Genomic DNA, 22,692 nt, shown 5'->3' with positions numbered 1-22,692 from the left:
ACAGCATTCAGATCTTCCATGAGAATATCTCTCCCAAACTCCGAATGCCAAATCATTACTCATGGAAAGGAGAAGCACAGGAGCTCCACAGCTCCTTGGCTGCCATTAGCACTCCACCTCAGACAAAGGCCTAAAGGTTTACTAATTCTTGGAAAACTGCAATCTTGTGGAAAACTGCATTTTGTTTTACAACAGCGTTGTCATTTGAGTGTCTGCATGACTTATTGTTTTCCTGGAAAAGTGCTGCCTCCTGAAGCAGATGCCTCCTGGAAGGAATGAGCACGACCAGCCCATGGCATCTCCAGCTCCCAGACCAGCTGTTGAGGTTGACTGGCTCTTCCTTGCTCACTGCTGCCTTTCAAATGATGTGAAACCACTGACAGCAACTTTCACCAAGGCTGCTTCCAATACTGACTCCCATTGCATCCCTAAGGAAGCATTGAGGTGACCCTCCACAAAATCAGGAAAGGGCAGTAAAACCTGCCAGTTGGTACCTCTTTGCGCTCTTCTGGTTTTGGAGATCTTTTCTGGTGTTACAGTGGCCTTTCCTCGCTAGTTTCACATCCATGTTCTGCTCTGGAGCTGTTTCCCTCTTCTTTTCCCTCATCTGTCACAGCCTCAGTGTTGACAGTGATTCCTTCTGACAAGCTCCCCGGTTATTTCAACACCCTGTGTCTGGACTTTATTTCCCATTTCTTTCATGACTTCCACTTTCTAAAAGTTATGATTGTCCACTCTTGGTGATTTCTTCGTTACTTTGTGCAATGGTGATGTCTCAGAGCCCTGGCTTATTCATACCCTTCCGGAAATTACTGGGTTATGTATTGTTTGCATAGCTTTACCGTGGTTCTGTGATGCCCACCACCTCTATTTTTCCACAGTGACCTAAAATGCTCCCAAAATATCCCTTTGGAAACCACCTTCTCAGAGCTAGCCTTTACTTAATGTGATCAGGTGTCACCCTGCCTTTTCCTTCATCTTCCGCTTCGTCTCTTTAGGTAAACTAATTTGTGGCTGCATAAGCATTGGGTGTATGCTTATATTAAGCATTAGGCAATGTTGTATATTATAATTGTTTTTAATTTGCATGTTTGTAGGAATGAAGGATCTCTGATTTGTACTAACTATATCTGCACCATCTTCAAGACATGTGTATCTAATCTTTCCTAGAAGAACTCAAAGACCTCTGCAACTGCTCTAAATAGCTTGTTCAGTTGCCTAACTTACACGTAGAAAGACTTATTAAAAAAAATCTAAGCTATGGATCAAACTCTCTTGGTACTTGTATTTCCATCTATGATGAACTTTGTACAACCTTGAAAATGCTTGACAAGTAGTTTTTAATCTATTTCATAGATACAGTTGAGCAGTGAGTGGGCAACTGGAAAATGAGGGAGACTGTAAGGGACCTCCAAACAGGCATGGATTAACAAAAATTAACAAATTGGGTACTAGGGCAGGAACTGTATAAAGACACAAATGGAAAAAAAAAAGGCTTCTAGGAGAAAACTCACTATCTGTGAACAAATGGCAGAAAGAAACAGAGTGGGCCAGGAACATTGCCCATCTTCCTGGGCAGTGAAGGGAGATGCTCACACGAATCCAAGGATGATCCACTGCAGCCTCTCTCTGTCCAGGCTGTGCTCAGGCGTTATTTCACTTGCTATCTGTTATGCTGCCTATTAGATTATTGCCAAGGGTGAAAATGTACTGTCAGAAAATTCTCCCTAATAAATTCGCCTTCATTAGTCAGCTGGCATTTTAATTGTGAAGACTATACTTTCTCCACCCAGCTACTGTGGTTTTCCCAGGTGTGCAAGCTGAGGATTTTAGCCAAGGATGGAGCTTATGTGAACTCTTGGTGGCTCCGTATCCAAACTGAGAAAAGTAACGACAAAAGTACAAGCATGTATTAAAAATTTAATAATTTCCCTACAAAACGGATAAAAAAGAGAAAGAGGTGTCACAGATTTGCTAAAGTTTTCTCCTAGGGAGATTGTAGGATATACCACGAAAAAAAAAAAAAAAAGAAAATAATATTTCAAGTAAAAAAAGAGTAAAGACTCCCCGAGAAAACCAAGAGTGGAAGGAGAGTATGTGCCAAAGAGGCCTGGAAACCAACGAAAATATACCCCATGGCTGGAGAATATAAAGAATATGAAGTGAGAGCTGGAGGGAATGAGGGCTCAGAAAAGCTGTGCCAGTGAGCACTGGTATGTCCACCACACATCCCATCTGTGGGGTCTCTGCTTCTCAGGGAGGATGTAAGGAGTTGAAAAGGCAACAGGCAGGAGCCAAGAGTTGGAAGAGCTGCTCTGGGAGGCTAAAAAGGGAATATAATGTTCCCTATTACAGGGACTGTGCTGACCACAAGGGTCCTGCTTCTACTGCCCTGTGCCTACTAGGTCCAAACATAAAACCCCCATTGTATAAAAAGACCTTCTGTCAATAACTTTGTTTGAAAGCTCACAGAGCAGCCGATCACCAGTGATCTCAGCAGGCACCAAGTGCACAAATAAATACTGAGTCAGCCATAAAATTGGGAGCAGCTTCATCTTCGAACCTATCATGAGTTAAATTGGACAAGTCAAACATCACCTTCAACAGAGAGGATTAGGAAAAGGGTGTGTTTGGCACTCCAGCACCTCCAGCACATAGCACTCTCCTGGAGGAATATGAGTCAGATGGACAGCTGGGCTATGTCTGGGGAACTGCTATGTGCTGCTAGGAATGACCAACACAGGCCCTTGTGACATCAGCTATGATTAAGCAGGGTCCAGACAGCCAGAGATTGGAATTTGGATCCTGTCTACTGAGTGAAAAAAATCAGCAGTCACCATAAAGAATTTGCTTGTAGAGGCTGGAGAGGGAGGTTGGTACAACATCTGCATAGCAATTAATCCCCATGTGTAGCTTTGAAATTAAAGATGATCCTCTGAGCAACTGAGAAACACCAGTAATAAAGGGTCAGAAGAAACAGAGTAGAAACAGAGGTGGATGGTGAATGGACAATTCAAAAGAAGGTTTAAAAAAAAGGAAAAAGAACTATAACATAGTGCAGCATATAACCATACGTGTACATGAGCTTGGAAATCATGGAAAGGATCACATATTTAAAAAGAGCTGGAAAATACAAGTTCCTCCCTCAGAGAAACTTCTTGATGAAATGTACCCAGAAAGGAGGAGTTATGAGAAGCAAACAGAGTAATGCTCTTCCAGTGTCACCATTGAAAATAAGCTCACTGAGCATTACTGAAAATAAGGAAGAGCTACGGACTTAAAACAAACCAGTCTTCCCATGGTAGCTGAGTTTTATCCAGTTCTGGTCTTTGTGCTTTCTTACTATAAACAAGGTGATCATGTATTGTTCTAGAAGTCTCTCAACACTGCCTTAATTAGGCAGCTTCCAAATTATCTCTGTTGTGTTATGCCATATTATCCATAAATCATGACCATGGTCATATTCAAGCTGTTCTTGTAGGCTCTAACATCCAGTAGTGATCACCTCTGCCTTTTAATATAAGTTTCAGAACCTTTGATATGACCACCAGAGGAAGGTCCTACAACTATACAAGACTTGGCAAAAGAGCCCCATGCTGCTGATAGATTTGTCTCATGGCAAGTTCTCAAGCTTTCCTCACACTGAAGAAATGCCATCAGGTGGGTGGCAGCTGGCGGTAACCTGCGTAAGGGGAAAGCAGAAAAGCTGCAGCAGGTATCACGGAACAGAGAGCCTGGACAAGCACAGCAGTGGGGCAGATGGACCTCACTTAGCTTTTACAGGTAAATTATCTATTATAGGTGAATAGTTCAAGCTTCTGAGCCTGGGAAATGGGTGAATGAGGATGAGCTGTTAACATCCTTCTCTAACTATGCAATAAGCTGTGGCTAGGCTTCCTATGAGCTGGGCAGACTGGCCTATTTTGGCAGTACAAGCAAAACTCCTTTCCTACAGAAACAGGGCAGCAAGCCATGCTGGAGGCCAACACAGATGGATCTGGCCTACGAAATGGAACAAACCCCCAGTATTGTGGTCAAGGCTGTCCATGTTGCTTATTTACTGAAACTGCATCAGCATGGCCAGGAGTGAGGTTTTGGAGCAAAGTCCTTTTGGTGACATTAAGGAAACTCATCGGCAGATTACAGGGAAGGTGGCAGCTGGAGGTGCACTTCCTTTTGTTCTTCACAGGCATGGGGACAGGACTGCCAATAGGGTGGACATGGCAGTAACTACCTGAGGCTACAATCAGCAGCCATTGTTTGGACAGTTGTCAAAACAAGTTTTGTGGCAGTAAGTGCAATGAGTTGGTCAGGCAGCACTTTACTGAGGTAGCACTCTCCAGAGGAGTCTGGACTGTAATTTTTGTAAATGGAGACCTTAAACCAAAAGCTATATGCAGATGCAGTAAGCACTGTTCACACAATGTAACAAGCGCATACCTCACTTACACCAATGATTAAATATGATTGCATTAATCCCTATCTAATGGTTTCCTTATAACAAACTGTTAAGATACTACTATCAGATTAAAACATAAGATCAGATTACTAATTAATTAAATCTGATTTTATTTGTAATAGTATAAATAATACCTGCATCTTGATAAGAAAATTTATATTTTCTATTTTTCTCTGCAGTCATATCCTTATTTTTAATGCCTTTTGTTTTGTAAACAACAGACTGGTGTGAGATGTTGTCTCTTTCAGCAATTGAAGTTATTTCAGACTTCTGTAATTACCCTTTAGTATGCACTAGATTTTGATAGAAGGGAGATGTAGTTTGTAATTATCTTTTCTTCCTAAAAAAAAGAAAACCAAAAGCAAGCACGAGGAACGTTTCTGGTTTACAGAATTACACAATGTTACTTTGTGCTACTCCATAAGCTTCTGTATGACATGGACCAGGCACAGGCACTGCTCATTCCATTAAATTGCCTGGTTTCACAGTTTGCTGTCCCCACTAGCCCACATGTTTGAAATGGCAGTTACATCTTTTCATTATTGCATGGCTTTGAAATGACATTGCTGAGTAATATCAGAAAATCTGGTTTTGTGGTTGCAAGGTGCTCTGGAATGTGAAAAGCATTTCTGTGACTGCTACCTTTGTGTTATAGTGGCAATTCCAATAATATCTTTTTAGCAGAAATACTTTCTATATTACTACTAAGAACTTAGTAGGCAGATTGCAGCCCATTAAGTTTTTAAATAGGGCTAAAAAAAGATACAAGTTCTACAGCAACACAGCTTGGAATAAAGCTGACTGGTAAACTACAACCTCATTTCCTCAGTAAGATCAGAGTGACAGTGAGGATTTTCTAGCCTCATCACTTTCTCCTTGGGCTGCCAAAAATGCCCCCATGGTATTCCTTAGGAGGATTACCTGTTTAAGCAGACCAAGAACAAGAAACCATGGGCTTCGTGTGGAAAGTATCTACCATTAAGGTAGTGGAAAAATTAGTGCAAGATCTAAAGTTAAAGTTTAAACATCACAAATGCAAAGGAAGGTTTTCACAATGTTTAAGTTGCAGAGGCTTTTTAATGTTTTCTGTTAGAAAACATCTTCATTGTGATGACACAGAGGTGTTGGAACCTTACGGAGACCTTGGGCTGTATGTTAAAAAATGTAGCGGTAGTCATCATTGAGGCTTAAGCTACGCAGATGAAACATCCAATTTAGGACAAATTTACAGCTCTATTTTATATAAAATCTTCTAAAAAGCAAGTTCAACTTCTGCAGAAAGCTTTCCTATATCCATATGAGAGTATGGACTCTTAACCTTTCCATGTTAGATTGTATTTTACTCATAGATAAAGAGAAACAAGTTTATGGATGATTCTGCATCTTACACGTCTCTGCTTGCAAGAGCAGGTCTGAAATCCATGTAGCTGGAAGAAGTCTACAAAGCCACATGTTAAAATCTCCATTTCACACTCAGGTTCAAGAAGAAATCTCATGCATGTTAAGTGCTGTTTTATTCCAAGTGTCCCTCCATTTCAGTGTTTGGTGAAGAGCAATCCATCCTTGCTGAAGGAACAAAAATTGTCAGAGAGAAGGGAAAATACTGAGGGACATGTAACCCCATGGAGCACTTCTTCAAATAAATGTTAAGAAAATAAGTCAAGCTGTTCCCTAGCAAACTAGAAAATTTCTGGTTTTTTAATGACCTCCCATTTACAACAGAAGCAAGAGGTCTGTGTAGCCTTTCTAGAGAAGAAAATTCTACCTGAAAAATGAACTGTAAGAGATACCAGTCCATGAGTAACTCCCTGTAAGCAATGCGCTCTAAGCTGCATCACTGTTTAACTTTGAATAACAGGCTGAAGGGAAGAATTCCTTTCTGTGTCTGAAATCACAGAAAAGAACAGAAGGAAATCCTTGGCTGCTGGCTCGATACATACAGAGCTTTACCAAATCAAATGTGAGTTTTCCCCTGTGGTCAGTTTTCGTCTTTCCACTCTGATTGATTTGCAATAGCACCCACACACACACACACACACATGCTCTGAAGCTCGAGGGAACAGGAGCAGATAAACAGGCAGCTAGGGCAAACATAGTCATTTACACTTGTTTAACTAGATCTAAATTAATCTGTGGAACGTTCCCTTTGGGCCTGATAGGCTGTTGAAAGCAAAAGACCTTTTTTTTTTCCTACTTACAGTAATTGCTAGGTTCACATCTGCTGGGCTCCTCTTCTCATGGAGAACTCCTGTCCTCCATATCTCCATCTCTGCAAGGGCCCCAGTTACATATTTGCAAAGATCTTTTTGTAACTCCATACTATGGCAATGCAATCCTGACATGTAACTATATAGGCACTGGCAGCAGATCTCACCTTTTGACTGAGACTGACAGTGACATAGTTTTGTCTCAAAATTATTTTTTCTCTTTTTATAACAAGCACCACAAGCACTTATCCTGCTTCCGTAATGAAGCACAGTTCACTCTTTGCCCAAAAGATAGTATGGATAGGATAACACAGTTTCTTAATACCATCCAATTAGATAACAGGGCAATCAGAAAATGCTTACATTTTAACTTTCAAACTATTATCTTGACTAGAAGAATAACTACAGAATAGGGAAAGTAAATTCACATGGCTGCTTTGCAGGCTGCAAACTACTCCCATTACACTCAAAGATTTGGGAAACAGAGGTATTGGACTTCCCTTAGTGAAGGAGGTATTTTCCTGCATCTGTCCTTTCTTCCTTATCTTACACGTGATTTAGTTTGATTTCCAACAGCGTTAAGTCAAAGGCTTTGGTATGAACACAGTGGTCTCTGCTTCCAATAAGCAGCAGTAACTTATAGTGAAGTATGCATAATAAGGAAAATAATAAATATCAAATCAGATATCAATAAATATCAATATCAGTAAACCAGAGAAAAAGACAGTGCAACAAAGACTTAGAAAATTCCATCTTCCATCACAAGAAGTTTATTGCATTTCAGGAGAAAAGTAATGGGATAAAAGGAGTAAGACAAATTTGAAGAAAAAAATCAAACCAATTAATTCAACAGAATTGTAATTTTGCAGACTTATTTACATGCAGTAACACCATCCTCAATTTCATTTATGATTTGGGTAAAAAAGTCCTCTCATCATATGTGACAATTTGAAATAATTTATCTACATTCTTTGGGGTTAACTGACTTAAGACAGAGCAACATTTCTGATGCAAAATGGTCCAAAATCAAATGAAACTTGGAATCAGGCAAATGCAGGCTGGGATGGAGCTCAGAGGTCTCTGCTGTAACCTCCTGCTCACAACAGGTGAGCTCTGAGGTCAGACCAGGCTGCTCAGGGCTTCACCCTGCTGGGACTTGAAAACCTCCAAGTACAGAGATTGCACCACCTCTGCGGACAACCTGTGCCTTACTATCTTCATGGGGCAAAAAGTGTCTTCTTACATCCAGACTAAAACTCTTGCCTTTCAATTTATGTTCATTGTCTCTACCTTCTCCCCCAGTCCCAATTTACAGCCTGACTCAGTCTCCTCGATGACTTCCCTACAGGCACTGGGGGCAGCTGGTAGGTCCTCCCAAAGCCACCATCTCTGCTCCGGGTTGTACAAGTCCAGCTCCCCCAGTCTCTCCTTGGAGCACCAGCCTCACCATCTTGGGGGCCTCCCCTACCCCTTGTCCCTGTACAAGATATGTCCCATGTCTTTCTTGTCTTTCTTGTCCTGGGACCTCTAAGCTGGGTGCAGGATTCAGATACCATCTAACGACTATGAGTAAAGGGGATTAATTGTGAACAGGGTACAGGTCCCTGGGATGAGGACAGCCCATTTCATTCTTTTAGTTATCTTTTCCTAATGCTTTCCAGTTGTTGCATTTACTAATAATTGTGTGTGCTTCAAATCCTATGCAAATGTCTGCTAAAACACATTTTTTGTCAAAAATCTCCCCCCACCTTCAACTTGTAGTTGTGAACCTATGTGGGAACTGATGCTCCAGGGTGAGCTTTGCTGTAGGCCAGACCCTGTGGAGGAGCTGCTCACAACATGGAAGTGCTCTGGCTCTCTTCAGAGAGCTTTTCCCCCCACAGAAAACCATTCCCTCACAGCAGAGCCTCGTGTCTGCAGCAACTGGTTGCCAACACATAAAGTATAGGAGAGTGTGCATTATTTCTTGTCTGTTTTCTCCCTTAACTTCCACAAGTTATTCTACCAGGACACTGGTTTCTAAAGACCCGTATGTAGTATGTATATGTAGTGCTACCGCTAAAACATCAATCACACTGGAGCACAGAAGTTAATACCTTCCTCATTAAAATAGTTTATTAATAAGCAAAATAAAAAAAGTGGCAAATATTTCATTACATGATTCAGTTTTAAAATATCTCAGAATAAACAGAAGCAATGCAAGCTAATTAATTATGACAATGTCATATGCCCATAAGAAAAACAGGTCAAATCTTGAAAGTAATCAGAACCTTGTTTAATAAGGCCTCAGGAGTGAGGACTTACCTCTCCAACTTCAGATATCTAAGTGCAGGTTGAGCCAGTTGCTGTGGCAATAAAAAACAATAGAAGAAATCTGACAATTTTAAGTCTATATTGGAATAAAATAATTTGAGCTTACAAATTTTCCTTTCTCTCGGCTGATTATAAAGAAGCACAGGACAATGTCTGCACTATGCCTCCCATCCTATGTTTCACATCCAGAAATGTGTTCTCGGCCCACCATTTGTGTCAAGCAATACAATTTATCCTACATCTCTTTTACTGTGACCTAAGCAGAAATAAGTGGTACTGGTATGTTCATGAAGATGTTTCTGCTGTTCAGCTCAAAATGGTAACTAATAAAATTTCAACAGCTTGTTTGTGTCCTCTATAAAAAAACATGAGAATTAGCAAAATGACAGCTTAAAAACTTCTGCATCTGTGCTGTGACTGAAGTTACATGACCAGTTAGCACAAATTCAGAAATGCATAACTCAAGAAGGGTGGGTGCAATGCACTGTTTCAAGTTATTCTTACTATCTGCATAACAATAATGCCCCAAGGTTCCAGCTAAGATCAAAGTCCAACCATATTACAGGGTTCAGACATTCATAATAACACTTTGTCTGCTGTGGATGAAAACATGCCATTGCAGCACCCGAGGTTGATACTACTTCCAGGTGTATCCTGCCTCCTTGTCCATGGAGATGATGTGTCTCCAGAGGGAAGGGCAGCAGTAAAGCCTAAATGCTACATTTAAGCCACTGTATCTTTCCCTCTGCAGGGGAGCAAAATAGCAGATCACAGAATCATAGAACGGCTTGCGTTGGAAGGGACCTTAAAGATCATCTAGTTCCAACCCAGATACCTGTGGTCCCTTCAGCTGTAGCTGTTACACTCACTACAGCTGAGTCCTAAAGAAGCAGATCTTGTTTCAGCTAATGTATAAAACAGACGTGGCACGAGAGAGGTGAACTGGCTTCCCAAGATCATTCAGATGATCATGGAGAAAGCCCAGACAGACCCACTACACGGTACTGTCTCCCAAACTAGCTACTAAATCAAAATCTCTTATTTCTCAGAGAAAAGTCTTAAAATGAGGCACATACTAATGCAGCAATGCCAATGGCCAGCATCAAACATCGGTGGGCAAAGCCATGGGGTATCAAGTGCATGGTCTTAAAGACCAAGTAGGTCTCTGGTAAGTCTAACAGAACCAGGGGTAGGGAATGAAGGGGGAATTCTGCTCTATTTACTTACATTTAGATCACCATACAAGTACAGAAGTGCCAAAGGGTGGGAATGGAGGAGCAATTCTTTCCCCTACATTGTGGTACAGTAACAGATAGGATTTGAAGTGACTCTTACTGCTGCTGAGGTCTCAGCTCACTGGCCAGTGAATCCACTCTTTGCTCAATGCAACCTTACCCTATCTGCAGCCAGAGCTTCACAAATTAACCTCACTGTCACAGTGATTGGTGGGTGTGGGCTTATTTTCTCCAGTGACAAACAGCTGATGTTTGCCTGTTTCAGATCCCTGCATAATCCCTGCAAATATTGTTCAAGTGCTGAATTCCTAAGCAAGCTGAAAAATGCATTATTTAAAACACGATTGTGTTCCAGCATTGCACAATATTAATATTGCTAAAGCTACTTAATGCTTGCACATCTAATGCATTTATACAGTAATTTGATAAATTTTAACTGAACTTTTTAATAACTGTTTCTAGTTATTCATTAATTTGTCAAATTTGGACCAAATGTTTCATTGGTCTCTACATGTGCACATATCATTGGTTGCACATTCAGTCTCCTCTTCCGCACGACAAAAAATTTCCACTTTTTTATGAAGATCTGCTCTTCATTTGGTCTCTCCTGTTAGACAAGGTGCACCTCAGTTGGATTTCATTTGTGTTTTCAGTTTGGCAAGACCAGTGAGACAGTCATCTCTCCATTTTCTCCTGGCATCCAAGACTTTTGGCACAACTGGAATTTTTTCAGACATTGCCTGGAACAGAAAATTTAAGATGATTAAATCTCACGTTCTGAATAGAAAGTTTCTCACCAGCACTGTTTTCCTGTTTTCCCTGTGTCAGATCAAGTCAACATCCACACAAACTATAATGTAGTTTCACAAGCAACAGGTCACTAATTCTTTACATGGATGACTGGAAATGAGCCAACCCATATGAGAAGAAAAGTGTTTCCACTTGTATAAGGTTATCCTGAATGTGACAATGAAGATGACTACAGAAACAATAAAACATCAGCCTCTTCCCTCATTTTGCTCCACACAGCCACTGCCTAGTCTCTCTGACAATAATCTTTTATCAAGCAGGAGGGAGGCAACCGGGCTATTTATGTGGCTGAAAATGTGCTCTAAACCAGATTCTTGTGTGTGTTTTTAAAGCTATGATGTCTCTTCTGGTTCCAAATAAATGTAATGAGGGATACCATGTTTATTAAAAACATTTTGTCTTAAGAGTGTCAGTTATAATAAAAATGATAGAGGGAGACACATAACAAACTCAGGGGAAAAAAAAGGTATTTCTGAGGGTACAACTGAAGTTCTTAGAAGTGCCAAAGAAAAAGCAGTTTTTTTGAGAGAGCAGGTAAAGATTACAAGGTCATGTTTGCCAAAAGAGTACCTGAGGTCTTAGGCTTAAAAATCAAGTGTTGAGAAACTGGGTAAAACCAGGACCTGCTACCAATGACTGGCAAGCTGTGGTCACTCCAGAAAAAAATCAGCAGGAGGGATAGAGAAGTAAGATAAGAAATGTCTAATGATTTACTCTAAGAAAGGATCCTTGCAAGACCATCTTTGGTGTTGAAGACTGAAGATAATAAAGAGACACAGAAACAGATGTTGAAGTGGAATCCAGCTTTTTATAAAAAACCCCAAAGTCTTTCATGCAAATTAAAAGCTGCTAATTGTGAATGACTCCACAATTATTATTGATTGTTATTATAAGCAATCTATGTTAAAGCATAGAAGAATTCTTTTCCTTTTTAACATACCTCATGTTGAAATTGCATTAACACAAAAAGTAACAAAACAATGCTATCTTCCAGACAGACTGCCTCCATATTTTGAATGAATCTCTGATAGCTGATCAGAAATGATCCAACACATACATGCGTTCTTTAGTGAAGCATAAAAAAAGGCAGAGTTAGGAAATACTTCAGTTAGTTCCTATGGTCATTCAAAACAGCCTACATAGTAAGTATAAACAAATTGTGGACTTAGAAATGTTAATAGATAAACTAGATCCCAATCCAGAACAGCACTTTAAAACATCTTTAAACATGCAAGTAACCTTACCAGACTGCTCACATGCTTAACTTAAACATGTATTTGCAGCGCTACAGACTGGAACTCTAGTTTGTAAAGCACACAAAAACAAGAAAAAGAACACCCAGAAGGAAAAAAGCTACAGGGTTTATACAGCAAGGAATCTTCCATAAAGTACATATTCACACAGTAAGTACAGACTATGGATACCTATAGCAGTTAACTGAAATGGTACAAATTTTAAAATAAAAGCTAATATTCTTTGTTCTGAGTGGCACTGTTTTTATCAATTCCGTATTTACCTGATTGACTTTCTGCACAATTTCACCCGAAAATTCTGGAACTGGCCCAAAGGTGTTCAGAACAAGTCTCATTCCTTCAGAGTATCTTTCACAATAATTTGCAATACCTAAAAATAAGAGTGAAAAGTTAGATTTCAACAAAGTTTCCTAGTTAAGGTCAGTAAGGCTGCCTGCGCTTAAACACTGTCTTATATCAGAAACCCAAAAAATGGTCTGCTCTTATGATTAAGACATCTAATTGTCATCAAGGAAAAATGGATTCTAACCACCACATTTCCATTAAGGTTCATGGAAAAATCATTTAGGACACACCTTCTTTGCAAAACCAGTTAATGTTGCATACCAGCAGGTAATGCTATGTGAGGGGTGTAGTACACAACCACAGCTTTACTTGAGACAAGAAAGCCTCCTTGACCAGTGTCCACAAGGAGAGTGCTCTCACCTCTCCTCTCCTCCTGTTCAGTATGTGTCATATCCATTGCAGCATTCCTGTTATTATTTTTATTTATGAACCTGGAGTGTATCAAGAACAACATGGCTCAGGGAGAAAGGCATGGAGACCCAGGTGGCCTCTAGTGAAAGAAAAACACCTAAGGAGGAACAGATGGATCTTGCAGATCAATACCTTATATTGTAACTGGTGTTAGTGACAGGGATTTGACTTTTATGACCCTCTTTGAAGGTTGAACACTTGTAGGGGGAGAGAGGATCCACCTGACTAAGAGGAGAAAAAGCATCGTTGCCAAAAACCTGGCCAATCTGGTTAGAAAAGCTTTATATTAGGATCACTGGAAAAGTGAGATTACAACCAGTAATCAAGAGAGGAAGGTGTGTATGGGGATGGAAAGAAAGTACAAAAAAAGGCAGAAGGAGGCCACTCTAGTGTATATGCACAAATGCATGCAGCTGGAAAACAACCAGGGGAAGTAAGAGTGCGGTCAAACAACTGTAACATTGTTGGAGCAACTGTGGTGTGGTGGAATGGCTCACACAGCTGGAGTGCTGCAGTGGACGGATATGGTAAACAGAGCAGTGTCAGCTACCAATTATTCTGGTGCTTATCCAGCTGACACAGGTCTATGACACTTAGACCAGTGCTAAATAGTTTGGGTTTGGTACTTTTCCAAAAGTCAAGGGATACCTGTCAAACATTTGGTAAGTTAGTTTAATAATATCATAAATCTGGTAGTTTTGATTTTGGTACAGTCAGGAGAAGGTAGAATAGAAGACTGTGTGCCAGAAGTCTTTTTCACAAGCCTTAAGATAAAGAGCTAAAGAGATAGTATCTTAGGAATGCTGAACGGATATGGCTGATCCATTTACCTGGTGAATGTGAACTCCTGAGCTGGATATGGCCTTCAAAGCTCACTCAGCCAGCTAGACTTGAAAACTGAGCTCCTACTGGTAGCTCACTTTGAATGAATCAGAACAATTTCTGGGTGGGTGTACTCATCAGAGTTCAACAGAGACATGCCAAATGCAGGCTGGGTAATCCAATTTACTTACTGCACATAATGTATGAATGAAAAGAAGCCTTACATAAAGTCAGCAAAATAGGAAAAGGTGGGAAAAAAAAGTTATGGGTCTAGAGAAGAGCAGCAGCATTAGTGCAGTTGATCTCAACATTGTGGCTGAAATGGCAACATGCAGGCCTGTATGCTGCACACCAAGCAGGGAGGGGGCACTGCAGAATCTTTCAAGTCTCAAGTGAGGGAAATAGACCAAGTTAGAATACACACATAGTCTCAACCAAGGACTAAAAAAATAATAGTTTCAAAATAACTAACCCAAGGTAGTACCCCCGGTGTGAAATGTCAGTGGAGACAACTGCAATTTTAATTTAGTTTCAGCAATCAGGATCAACTGTATGCTGCTGGCTTGAAGAGGGCACTTGAGCAATGGGGAATATTGCTGGAAAAATCACTTTGCTTTTCAGCTGCAAACTCAAAATTAGCAAATATTTGACTCCAGGTCTTTAGTCTTGGGAGTCCTTTGGTTCAAAGGTCAGGGCTATTGCAAAGGTGGATGAGAAGAGCCCTTGACTAGAGCATAGGGACAAGAAGCAGGAAAACAAATATGACAGAATCCCTTTAACTTTAATCCTTGTTGATACTACCCAGGGAGCAGCTTAATCTTAAAGAATTAGCATTAGTAAACAGCGTGAGACAGATAGGAGAGCACCCTAGAGATGGAGAAACAGGAAGAAGATGGCAAATGGGGTTGTTAAAAACAACCATCTCTTCTTGCATCCAGTTGCTGCACCCACACTGTGCCTCACTACCTCTAACTGGAGAACAAGAATGACGCAAGATGCATCTGGGACAGAGAAAGAGGATGATAGCTTCTTCTTGTCTATGTGGTTTGTTGGCTCCCTGTCTAAACCTCCATCTTCCCTGCACACACTCGCTTCATCAGCTTTGGAGAAAAGGCTGTGGGAGAAGGCAGATGTTGCAGCAATTGGGAACTATGAACACAAGGCAGAAATACCTCCAGGGAAGGCAGGAATTCCTTGAATCTTCCTTCCACCACTTAGTCACAGCTATGGCAGAGATTGAAAGAACCTCTTCTTGAGGTAACAAAAAGTTCTAAGGGAGTAGTGGATGCATGATTATAGAGAAGAAAAGGGGAATACCCTACCTTCCATGAAAGTTCGAAACCCATCTCAGCATTTCTGACTTCTACAGTATAGTTACAGGAACATGTTATCACAGGCTAGACAAGGGCATTGATTCAAGGCTCTTCAGCTGCCCATATGTATCTAGGACACACAAGGCTCTTTACACCACCACCAAAGGAATAAGCTGCTACTTATTCAGCTTCAGTAGGAGTCCGGGCAGTTTCCAAAATGGCTAACGAACTGTCCCACAAGAATTTGTCCAAATAACCACACTTCAGGTTTACAGGTCCTTACCTGAAGGACTTGCACTGGTGTGGTGCAAACATGGTTCTTGCTGAAATGCCTCTAGTTGCATCAAGATGAACACGACATTGATGAAGAAAAATAACTCAGAACAGATATTTAGCTTAGAAACATGCATAAAATGCTTCACTGCCCCAAGAAGACCTCTTCACAAGTGAAGTTCATAAAGAGAAAGGTGATGGGAGTAGCAGAAAGAAAGGGAAAATGCAACAGTATAAAATGTAGTATATTCATGCATTATAGTTTGTAAGCATCTTGAAGTACCTCAGCTTCTTCCTTTCTCTTCATAAGAAAGACAACAGGCATGAGGGATGCAAGCAAGCAAACTTGGTAAACCAGTCTGACAAGGAGACTACACATGGGGCAAAACAAGGAAGGCACTGAGATATTTGTGAAAGAGAGCAAGAGACAGGAGCAAGTGTTACTGGCATGGTCAGGGAACACGCCAAAGAGAGGGTGCTTCATGATACTGAGTATTAACTTGATGACTTTCAACCTGATGAACAGCATAACAAGATACTGTAATGACTCAAAAAGAGCTGCTAAGATGGTCAAGCCACTGATGCAATAGCATCAACAACTTGAAAAGATTGGGGTGGGGTTGACTTTAGCACATAAAATCTAAGAAGCAGCTGCACTGACAGTAGAAAAGAAGGGGCATATTTTGGGAACATCATGGAGTAATCTGACATGGTTAGGTTATGTTCAGAGAAACAACAGTCCCAAACTCTGTTTTACTGATGGAGGAATTACATTTCTAGACATTACAGCTCCAAGGGAAACTTTCTAAATGGAATCCTATCTTCAGCAAAGGTGTGTCTAACACAGATGCATGCTCTTAGTTAGGGTGTGAATTCACAGGACGCTTCATACACTACATTAATTCCCATATGAATTCACTTCAAATTCTAGTTGTATGAATACTTTTGACTACCCTAAGACAGCAGTAGCACCCAAAAAAGTTTTATTCTCGCTATTCCTATATTATCACCTCAACAGCAATGCACAAATGTTTCTGCAGGTCTGTGAGCTGGATCAAGGAATTAAATTGAGTCAATATGAACCACTCGGATGTGCTTTTTTTGCCCTCCCCAAAGCAGTTTCCTTCCTGTCTGTTGCAATTCAGTTCTCAATATGCTGGTGGGGTTTCTGTTTCTTTTGATGACTTGATGCTGTCATTTTATTTCATGTTCAAGGCTGTTGGCTCACTGCCATATATTCAACATTCCTAATACTCATGCATGGATTAACTGGTAACCTAAAGTAGCCTGGATAATAGGTTTGATAGGATCATTTATGAACTAACATAGCAGAAACAAGGCACTAGCACATAGGAAGTTCATGGGAAGATCTTGATGTATGCATCCCACAGGGAAAGAAGAAGCACTGATTTCAGAAAAAATAATTGGAAAAATATTCCTTATTCAAAACCAAACAAAAATGTCATATCGCCCTAGAAAAAAAAAAAGAAAAGACAGACTCTCCTACAAATAACACTATTTTTCTCTCACATGCCTCCTTCATGCCTACCACTCTTCCTCACTGATTAACAGAGTTTAAGATTGTGGGCAACTAATATCTTATAGATGTAAAGAAAGGCAGCTGCTGTGAAGCTGATGAACCTGATAGACAGGCTAACAAAAAGGATAGAGGGGGTTTCTTATATCTACCTCCATTTCCCTCCACTGATAAAAAATAGACAGTACAGTGCTTCACAGCAGGTTGTAACAGAGTCATTTAGGCTGGCAAATACTTCTAAGATCATCAAGTCCAACAATTAACCCCGCACTGCTCAGTCCACCGCTAAACCATGTCCCCAGGTGCCACATCTACATGTCTTTTCAATAACTCCAGGGATGGTGACTCCACTACTTCCCCTGGGCACCCTGTTCCAATGCTTGACAACCCTTTCCATGAAGTCTTTTTCCTTCGTATCCAATCTAAACCTTCCCTTGAGGGTTCCACCTCAAGGTGCAACTTTAGGCCATTCCCTCTTGTCCTATAACTTGTTTCCTGGGAGAAGAGATCGATCCCACATGGCTACAACCTCCTTTCAGGTAGTTGCAGAGAGTGATAAGTAGTTGCAGAGGCTCATCTACCCTGAGCCTCCTTTTCTCCAGGCTAAACACCCCCAGCTGCTCCTCATAAGATTTGTGCTCCAGACCCTTCCCCAGCTGCGTTGCCCTTCTCTGGACACACTCCAGCACCTCAATGTCTTTCTTGTAGTGAGGAGCCTAAAACTGAACACAGGATTCAAAGTGTGTCCTCACCAGTACTGAGCACAGGGGGTCAATCACTGCCCTGATCTTGCTGGCCACACCATTGCTGATACAGGCCAGGATGCCATTGGCCTTCTTGGCCACCTGGGCATACTGCTGGCTCATGTTCATCCACTGTCAACCAAGTCCCCCAGATTCTTTTCCACTGGGCAGCTTTCCAGCCACTCTTCCCCCAGCCTGTAGCACTGCATGGGGTTGTTGTGACCCAAGTGTGGGACCCAGCACTTGGCCTTGTTGAGCCTCATACAGTTGGCCTTGGCCCATGGATCCAGCCTGTCCAGATCCCTCTTCAGAGCCTTCCTGTCCTCCACAAAATCAACACTCTAACCCAACTTAGTGTCGTCTGCCAACTGACTTAGGGTGCGCTCGATCCCCCTTGTCCAGATCATTGATGAAGAAGTTAAATAGGACTGTCCCAAATACTGAGCCCTGGGAAGCACCACTACTTACTGGGCCCCAGCTGGATGTAACTCTATTTCACCACCACTCTCTGGCCATTCAGACAGTTTTTTACCCAGTGAACAATACACCTATCCAAGCCATGAGTAGCCAGTCTCTCCAGAAGAATGCTGTAGGAAACAGTGTCAAAGGCTTTTCTAAAAGTCCAGGCAAACAACATACATAGCCTGTCCCTCATGCACTAAGTGAGTCATCTTACCACAGAAGATCAGGTTAATCAAGAAAACCCTTGGCAAACAAGAGGAGGTCCATACTATTCATATTATGTGAAGCAATAGTGGACAACTGAAGAGAAGTTAGCACTGGAATGGAACTATGAACATAAGCCATCAAATGTCCTAACATCAGCAATTTTGATTTAAACTGATGAGGGCAAGACCCTGAGTCAGTCTGTGAGCACATACAGAGGAGCAGCTCTAGACTCAGAGACAATGCATCTGCAAGGGCAGGAGTGAAGCAATACTTCTCATGATCCAAGTTATTGAACAATGGTGGAAGTGGTCCAATACACAATTGTACTAAATATGTTATTTTAGGGTTATTTTTAATTGAGAATATTATTTAATGTTAAAATAACTCTACAGGTGTATTTTGGTTTTATATTTTGAAACCTATCACCAGACTACTCTTTTGGTTTATCAGTCACTTGGATTGTATTTCCCAAGTTTTCTTCCCAACATATTAATAGAAGGAATCATTAAATCTAGAAGCTGGATAATTTCTGCCATTAATAAACAACTTACCAGTTTCATGTGTTACCTAAAATTGGTTTGAGACGAGAAATTTCAGAAATGTTTCTGTAACAATGACTACTTCCTTATAGGAAGAGGGAAGCTAAACTTGATCATGATGGAACACTAAATGCCAAAGAGCACTCTAGGAAGAGCCTCAAAACCAACCCAGATGACTTACATGATTCTATTTATCTCAAGTAAACATTGTTTTAGAATTCAGGAGTCTAAAATATGGATAAGAAAAAAAAAAAGGATTCACAAGCATGATTTGATCTCTAAAATGGATTGCCATTTTTTTGGTATTAATAAACATTCTGTTTCAGTTTTATATTTTAGTAGAGGCAGTTCAACAAGTTATTCTGACAGAGGACCCTGTGCATGGATGGTTCCTGCAGGGGATGGCATGAGAGCTTAGTGGAATGGTAGGGGCTGGACAGGACAACCCTGGCCTGCAAGACTCCAGGTAGTTTGCTGTGCTGAAGGCTAGTGCTACATGCATCTGTTTTATACAAAGAATGTATCTGGTTATACTGAGTAAGTCTAAAATCACTAGAGAGAATGGAAACTGCTAGATATTAATATATCAGAAGAGGGAAACTTTTAGAAAGGTGCCTCTATTTAGAGAATGAATGTTGTTTACCTAACAATACACAAAAGCAAACATCTGTGACATTTAATTTACTGATATACAACCAAACTGACAAGCTGAAAGACTCTGGTAGAGCATCCACAATTCCACATTCATGGCAAATTGCTTAGTCAGCCTTAAGAGACATAAGCTTCTGCTAAGTAACTAACCAAGAAGTAGAAGTAAAATAACACTTTAATTGTGCACTGGTATTTTATGATCTTGGTTTCTTATTTTTATTTTACTATTGTATTCTACTTTTGTTTATTTTACTGTTGCAGGGACCTCCCATGTCAGGGACCATACAAAAGCAGAATAAAGGCACAGCCCATAATATAACAAGTTAGTTTTTAGTTGACCTTCATTTCTTGAAGTTTTTGTGTTTTGCTAAAGTCTTTGCTCAGTCTTTGTAACACTGATCCACAATTTTTCTTTCATTTTATGAAATTCACTTTTTATTTAGCCAGGATTCACATATACTATTCCAAAAACATCTAAAAATCTGTCTTAATTATGCAAGACAGATATTGAACCATTACTTGACTGCTTTGTCAAGTCAACTTCATATGCACAGTATTATGTGACTAAAGTAATTTTACTTCACTCAGGATCTAAGCCAGCTCAAAGCACATCAGCTCCAGTGATATTTACACCAAGCTCTTGCTACAAATTCGGGGAGGGCAGCACTCACCTATGGAAAGTGATTTTCTGTTGACACTGGACTATCAGCTGAACTTTTTCAATACTTTCTTTTCCTGACACTCAGACAGTCCTGAACTATGGGTACAGCAATGCTGTCAAAGCACTGGGATGAATCTTGGAAAAAATTAATTACACAGCTAGTGTTTTAATGATTTGTCATCTTTCATCTGATCATTTACAATAGAATAGTCAATATCCATTTCCTTCCATCAACCTCAAGTTTTAGGTAAATTTTCCCTTTCTTACCATTACAATAAAGAAAGAGACAAGCCATAGTTGCAGCAATCCTAACATGGTTTTATTACACAATATTTCCAGAGTCTTGTGCAATGTAAGCCTTCCCTTCATATTCATAACATTTTAAACTACCTACCTTCTGCATTAAGATGCATGGTTTCCAGAGGTCCAATAAATGCATATCGCATTCCCAATCCATCAGACATCACAAGGTCTAGATCAGTAGGAGATATTACTCCTTCCTAAGCAGCAAAAGTAGAACAGGAAGGAAGGATGGTGAATGCTTGCTTTTAATATAAAATTTTAGAGTTTTTGTATATAATTAAAAAATTAAAGAAGTAATAAAAACTGAGGTCAGAAATAGCAGTTAGCTTGCAAAGAGAAACAAAACTGCTTGCCAGAAATGCCCATCTATTATGCAAGCCTTCCTATGGTTCAGTATAAGCACTCATTCATATCTCTAAGATTGCTGTACTTCATAGTCCAACTACACTTTGATACATTTTCACAGTATTTTTCTAATTTATAAATTAATATACTTTTTACATACAGTATGTACTATTTGTACACAGTAGTTTGCCTGATACTTAGTACTTTCAATAATTCATGTACTAAAACTAAACTAGAGCTGTGTATGTTAACCAATATCCTTTTTTTTCCCCAGAAACTGAGAATTAGAGAAGCAAGCAAGCATGACACTCTTAATACCACATGACCAGAAGAGTTTATATCAAATCTAAGTACCATAGTAACTCTTTCAAATACAGGAGTTTTGGCTGAATGTTACACCTTCCCTCAATTCTCTTGGGCTTGGATTTTTTGGGCAGAGTCACAGTTAGCAGAATGGCAGTGCAGCAGTGGGTACTACTCCTGAGGACACCTGCAAAAAAAGCTGGGACCAAACATGCAGGCAATGCAGTTGCCACTCCCTCCCAAAAAACTCATCGAACATTCAACCTACCCAGTCTCAACCTGCTCAGGGTTCTCAAGTTCATTGCCAGCCTCCCATTTCCGAGCTGGCAGGATACAGAGTATGAAAAATGAAGCATATTGGTATTAAAACCTGAGCACTGCTATTCCACCCACATGGTAGCACTTACAAGAAAGCCAACGCCTCCATCAGGTTAGGGCAAGCACAGGAAAGCTTGTAAAAAAATGAGTTACAGTTCATTACCTTAACATATTTATTCGAGAATACTATTTATTACATGAGGTTGTTTTCACCTACTAGAAAGATATGAATTAACTAAAACTTGTTCTAACCAATTCTATCAGACAACGCTTAGTTTCAAGAATTTGTCCTCTTTATTCACAGAGACATGAAAACATTTCCTTCAGGTTTAGGAAGGCGGAAGAGGTTCTGAACTGCTTCTAATGCCCCTTTATAACACACAGGCATCAGCTAGAGTTACAGGCATACAGGACAACAACCTGTGGTAGACAGTGACATCTGAGCTAGACATCTAGACTCTTTGTAATCACTAGGGAGAAAAAGGAAATCAGCATCCTAAAGCAGGCTCCTAGAATAGATGAGTTGTGTCTTAAAAGGGCCTAATTCTCCTCACCGATTGAAAGATGAGTAAGGATCTTAGATGTCAAAGTCTACATTGCAGAAATCCCATCTTAAGTGACTTAATTCTCACCCCACAGTGTCTTCCTGTGTTCATCATCTACATCATCTACTGTTGCTTTAAAAGAAAGTTATAAGCCAAGAACCAACATAACTTCTACAGCTGGCCACAGACATCGTTTTGTCATCTCAGGCTTAAATAGAGACATTTATAAGATGATCTCAAGTCTCAACTTGTCAGTTGCTCTTATCAAAAACAAGCCTGTCTGAATCCCTGTTCCAGATGACTTTATAACTCTACCTTGAAAACATTAACAGAATTATTAAGATCTATGCATTATATATGGAACACATGGTTCTCGTAACAATTTAATTAGACAGTAAACGGCAGGGATAAGAAAGCATTATTTTCTTCAACTTAAAGGTAAAGCATGGTAAAGTAACTCATCTAGAGGCAGACAGAAAGGTCTGCATAAAGACGGGACTAAATGAAAACCTCAGACAGAATTCAGATTGCAGACCAGCATCAGTGCAACTAACACAGGCATCATAGGTTCTGTGAAAGCTTTTTCTCCTGACGTGGCAACACAACTTCTCTGAACAACGTCAGCAAAGTCAACAAA

The 22,692-nt window shown here is 40.3% G+C and overlaps 1 protein-coding gene and 1 long non-coding RNA gene across 2 annotated transcripts in view; one reads left to right on the top strand and one right to left on the bottom strand.

The window, feature by feature from the left end:
• The first annotated feature begins 2,807 nt into the window (after window positions 1-2,807).
• LOC108505537 lies at window positions 2,808-4,326 on the top strand. The gene is made up of 3 exons (XR_001877559.1): window positions 2,808-2,872; window positions 3,525-3,783; window positions 4,190-4,326. It is a non-coding gene; the product is annotated as an uncharacterized LOC108505537 (long non-coding RNA).
• Window positions 4,327-8,755: 4,429 nt separating this feature from the next.
• The window catches only part of CRYL1 (crystallin lambda 1), a 48,549-nt gene continuing 34,612 nt past the window's right edge, over window positions 8,756-22,692 (bottom strand). The window contains exons 6-8 of the mRNA XM_017831657.1: window positions 20,636-20,741; window positions 12,541-12,647; window positions 8,756-10,954 (exon numbers count right to left, since the gene is read on the bottom strand). Coding sequence (XP_017687146.1) covers window positions 10,841-10,954; window positions 12,541-12,647; window positions 20,636-20,741 — 327 coding nt within the window. The 3' untranslated portion in view covers window positions 8,756-10,840. The remainder of the gene's footprint in view (window positions 10,955-12,540; window positions 12,648-20,635; window positions 20,742-22,692) is intronic.

This window comes from Lepidothrix coronata, unplaced genomic scaffold, assembly GCF_001604755.1.
Source record: "Lepidothrix coronata isolate B3197 unplaced genomic scaffold, Lepidothrix_coronata-1.0 Scaffold194, whole genome shotgun sequence".
Taxonomy (NCBI): domain Eukaryota; kingdom Metazoa; phylum Chordata; class Aves; order Passeriformes; family Pipridae; genus Lepidothrix; species Lepidothrix coronata.
Note: the sequence above shows the minus strand (reverse complement) of the source record. Positions and strands in the feature narration are given on the sequence as shown.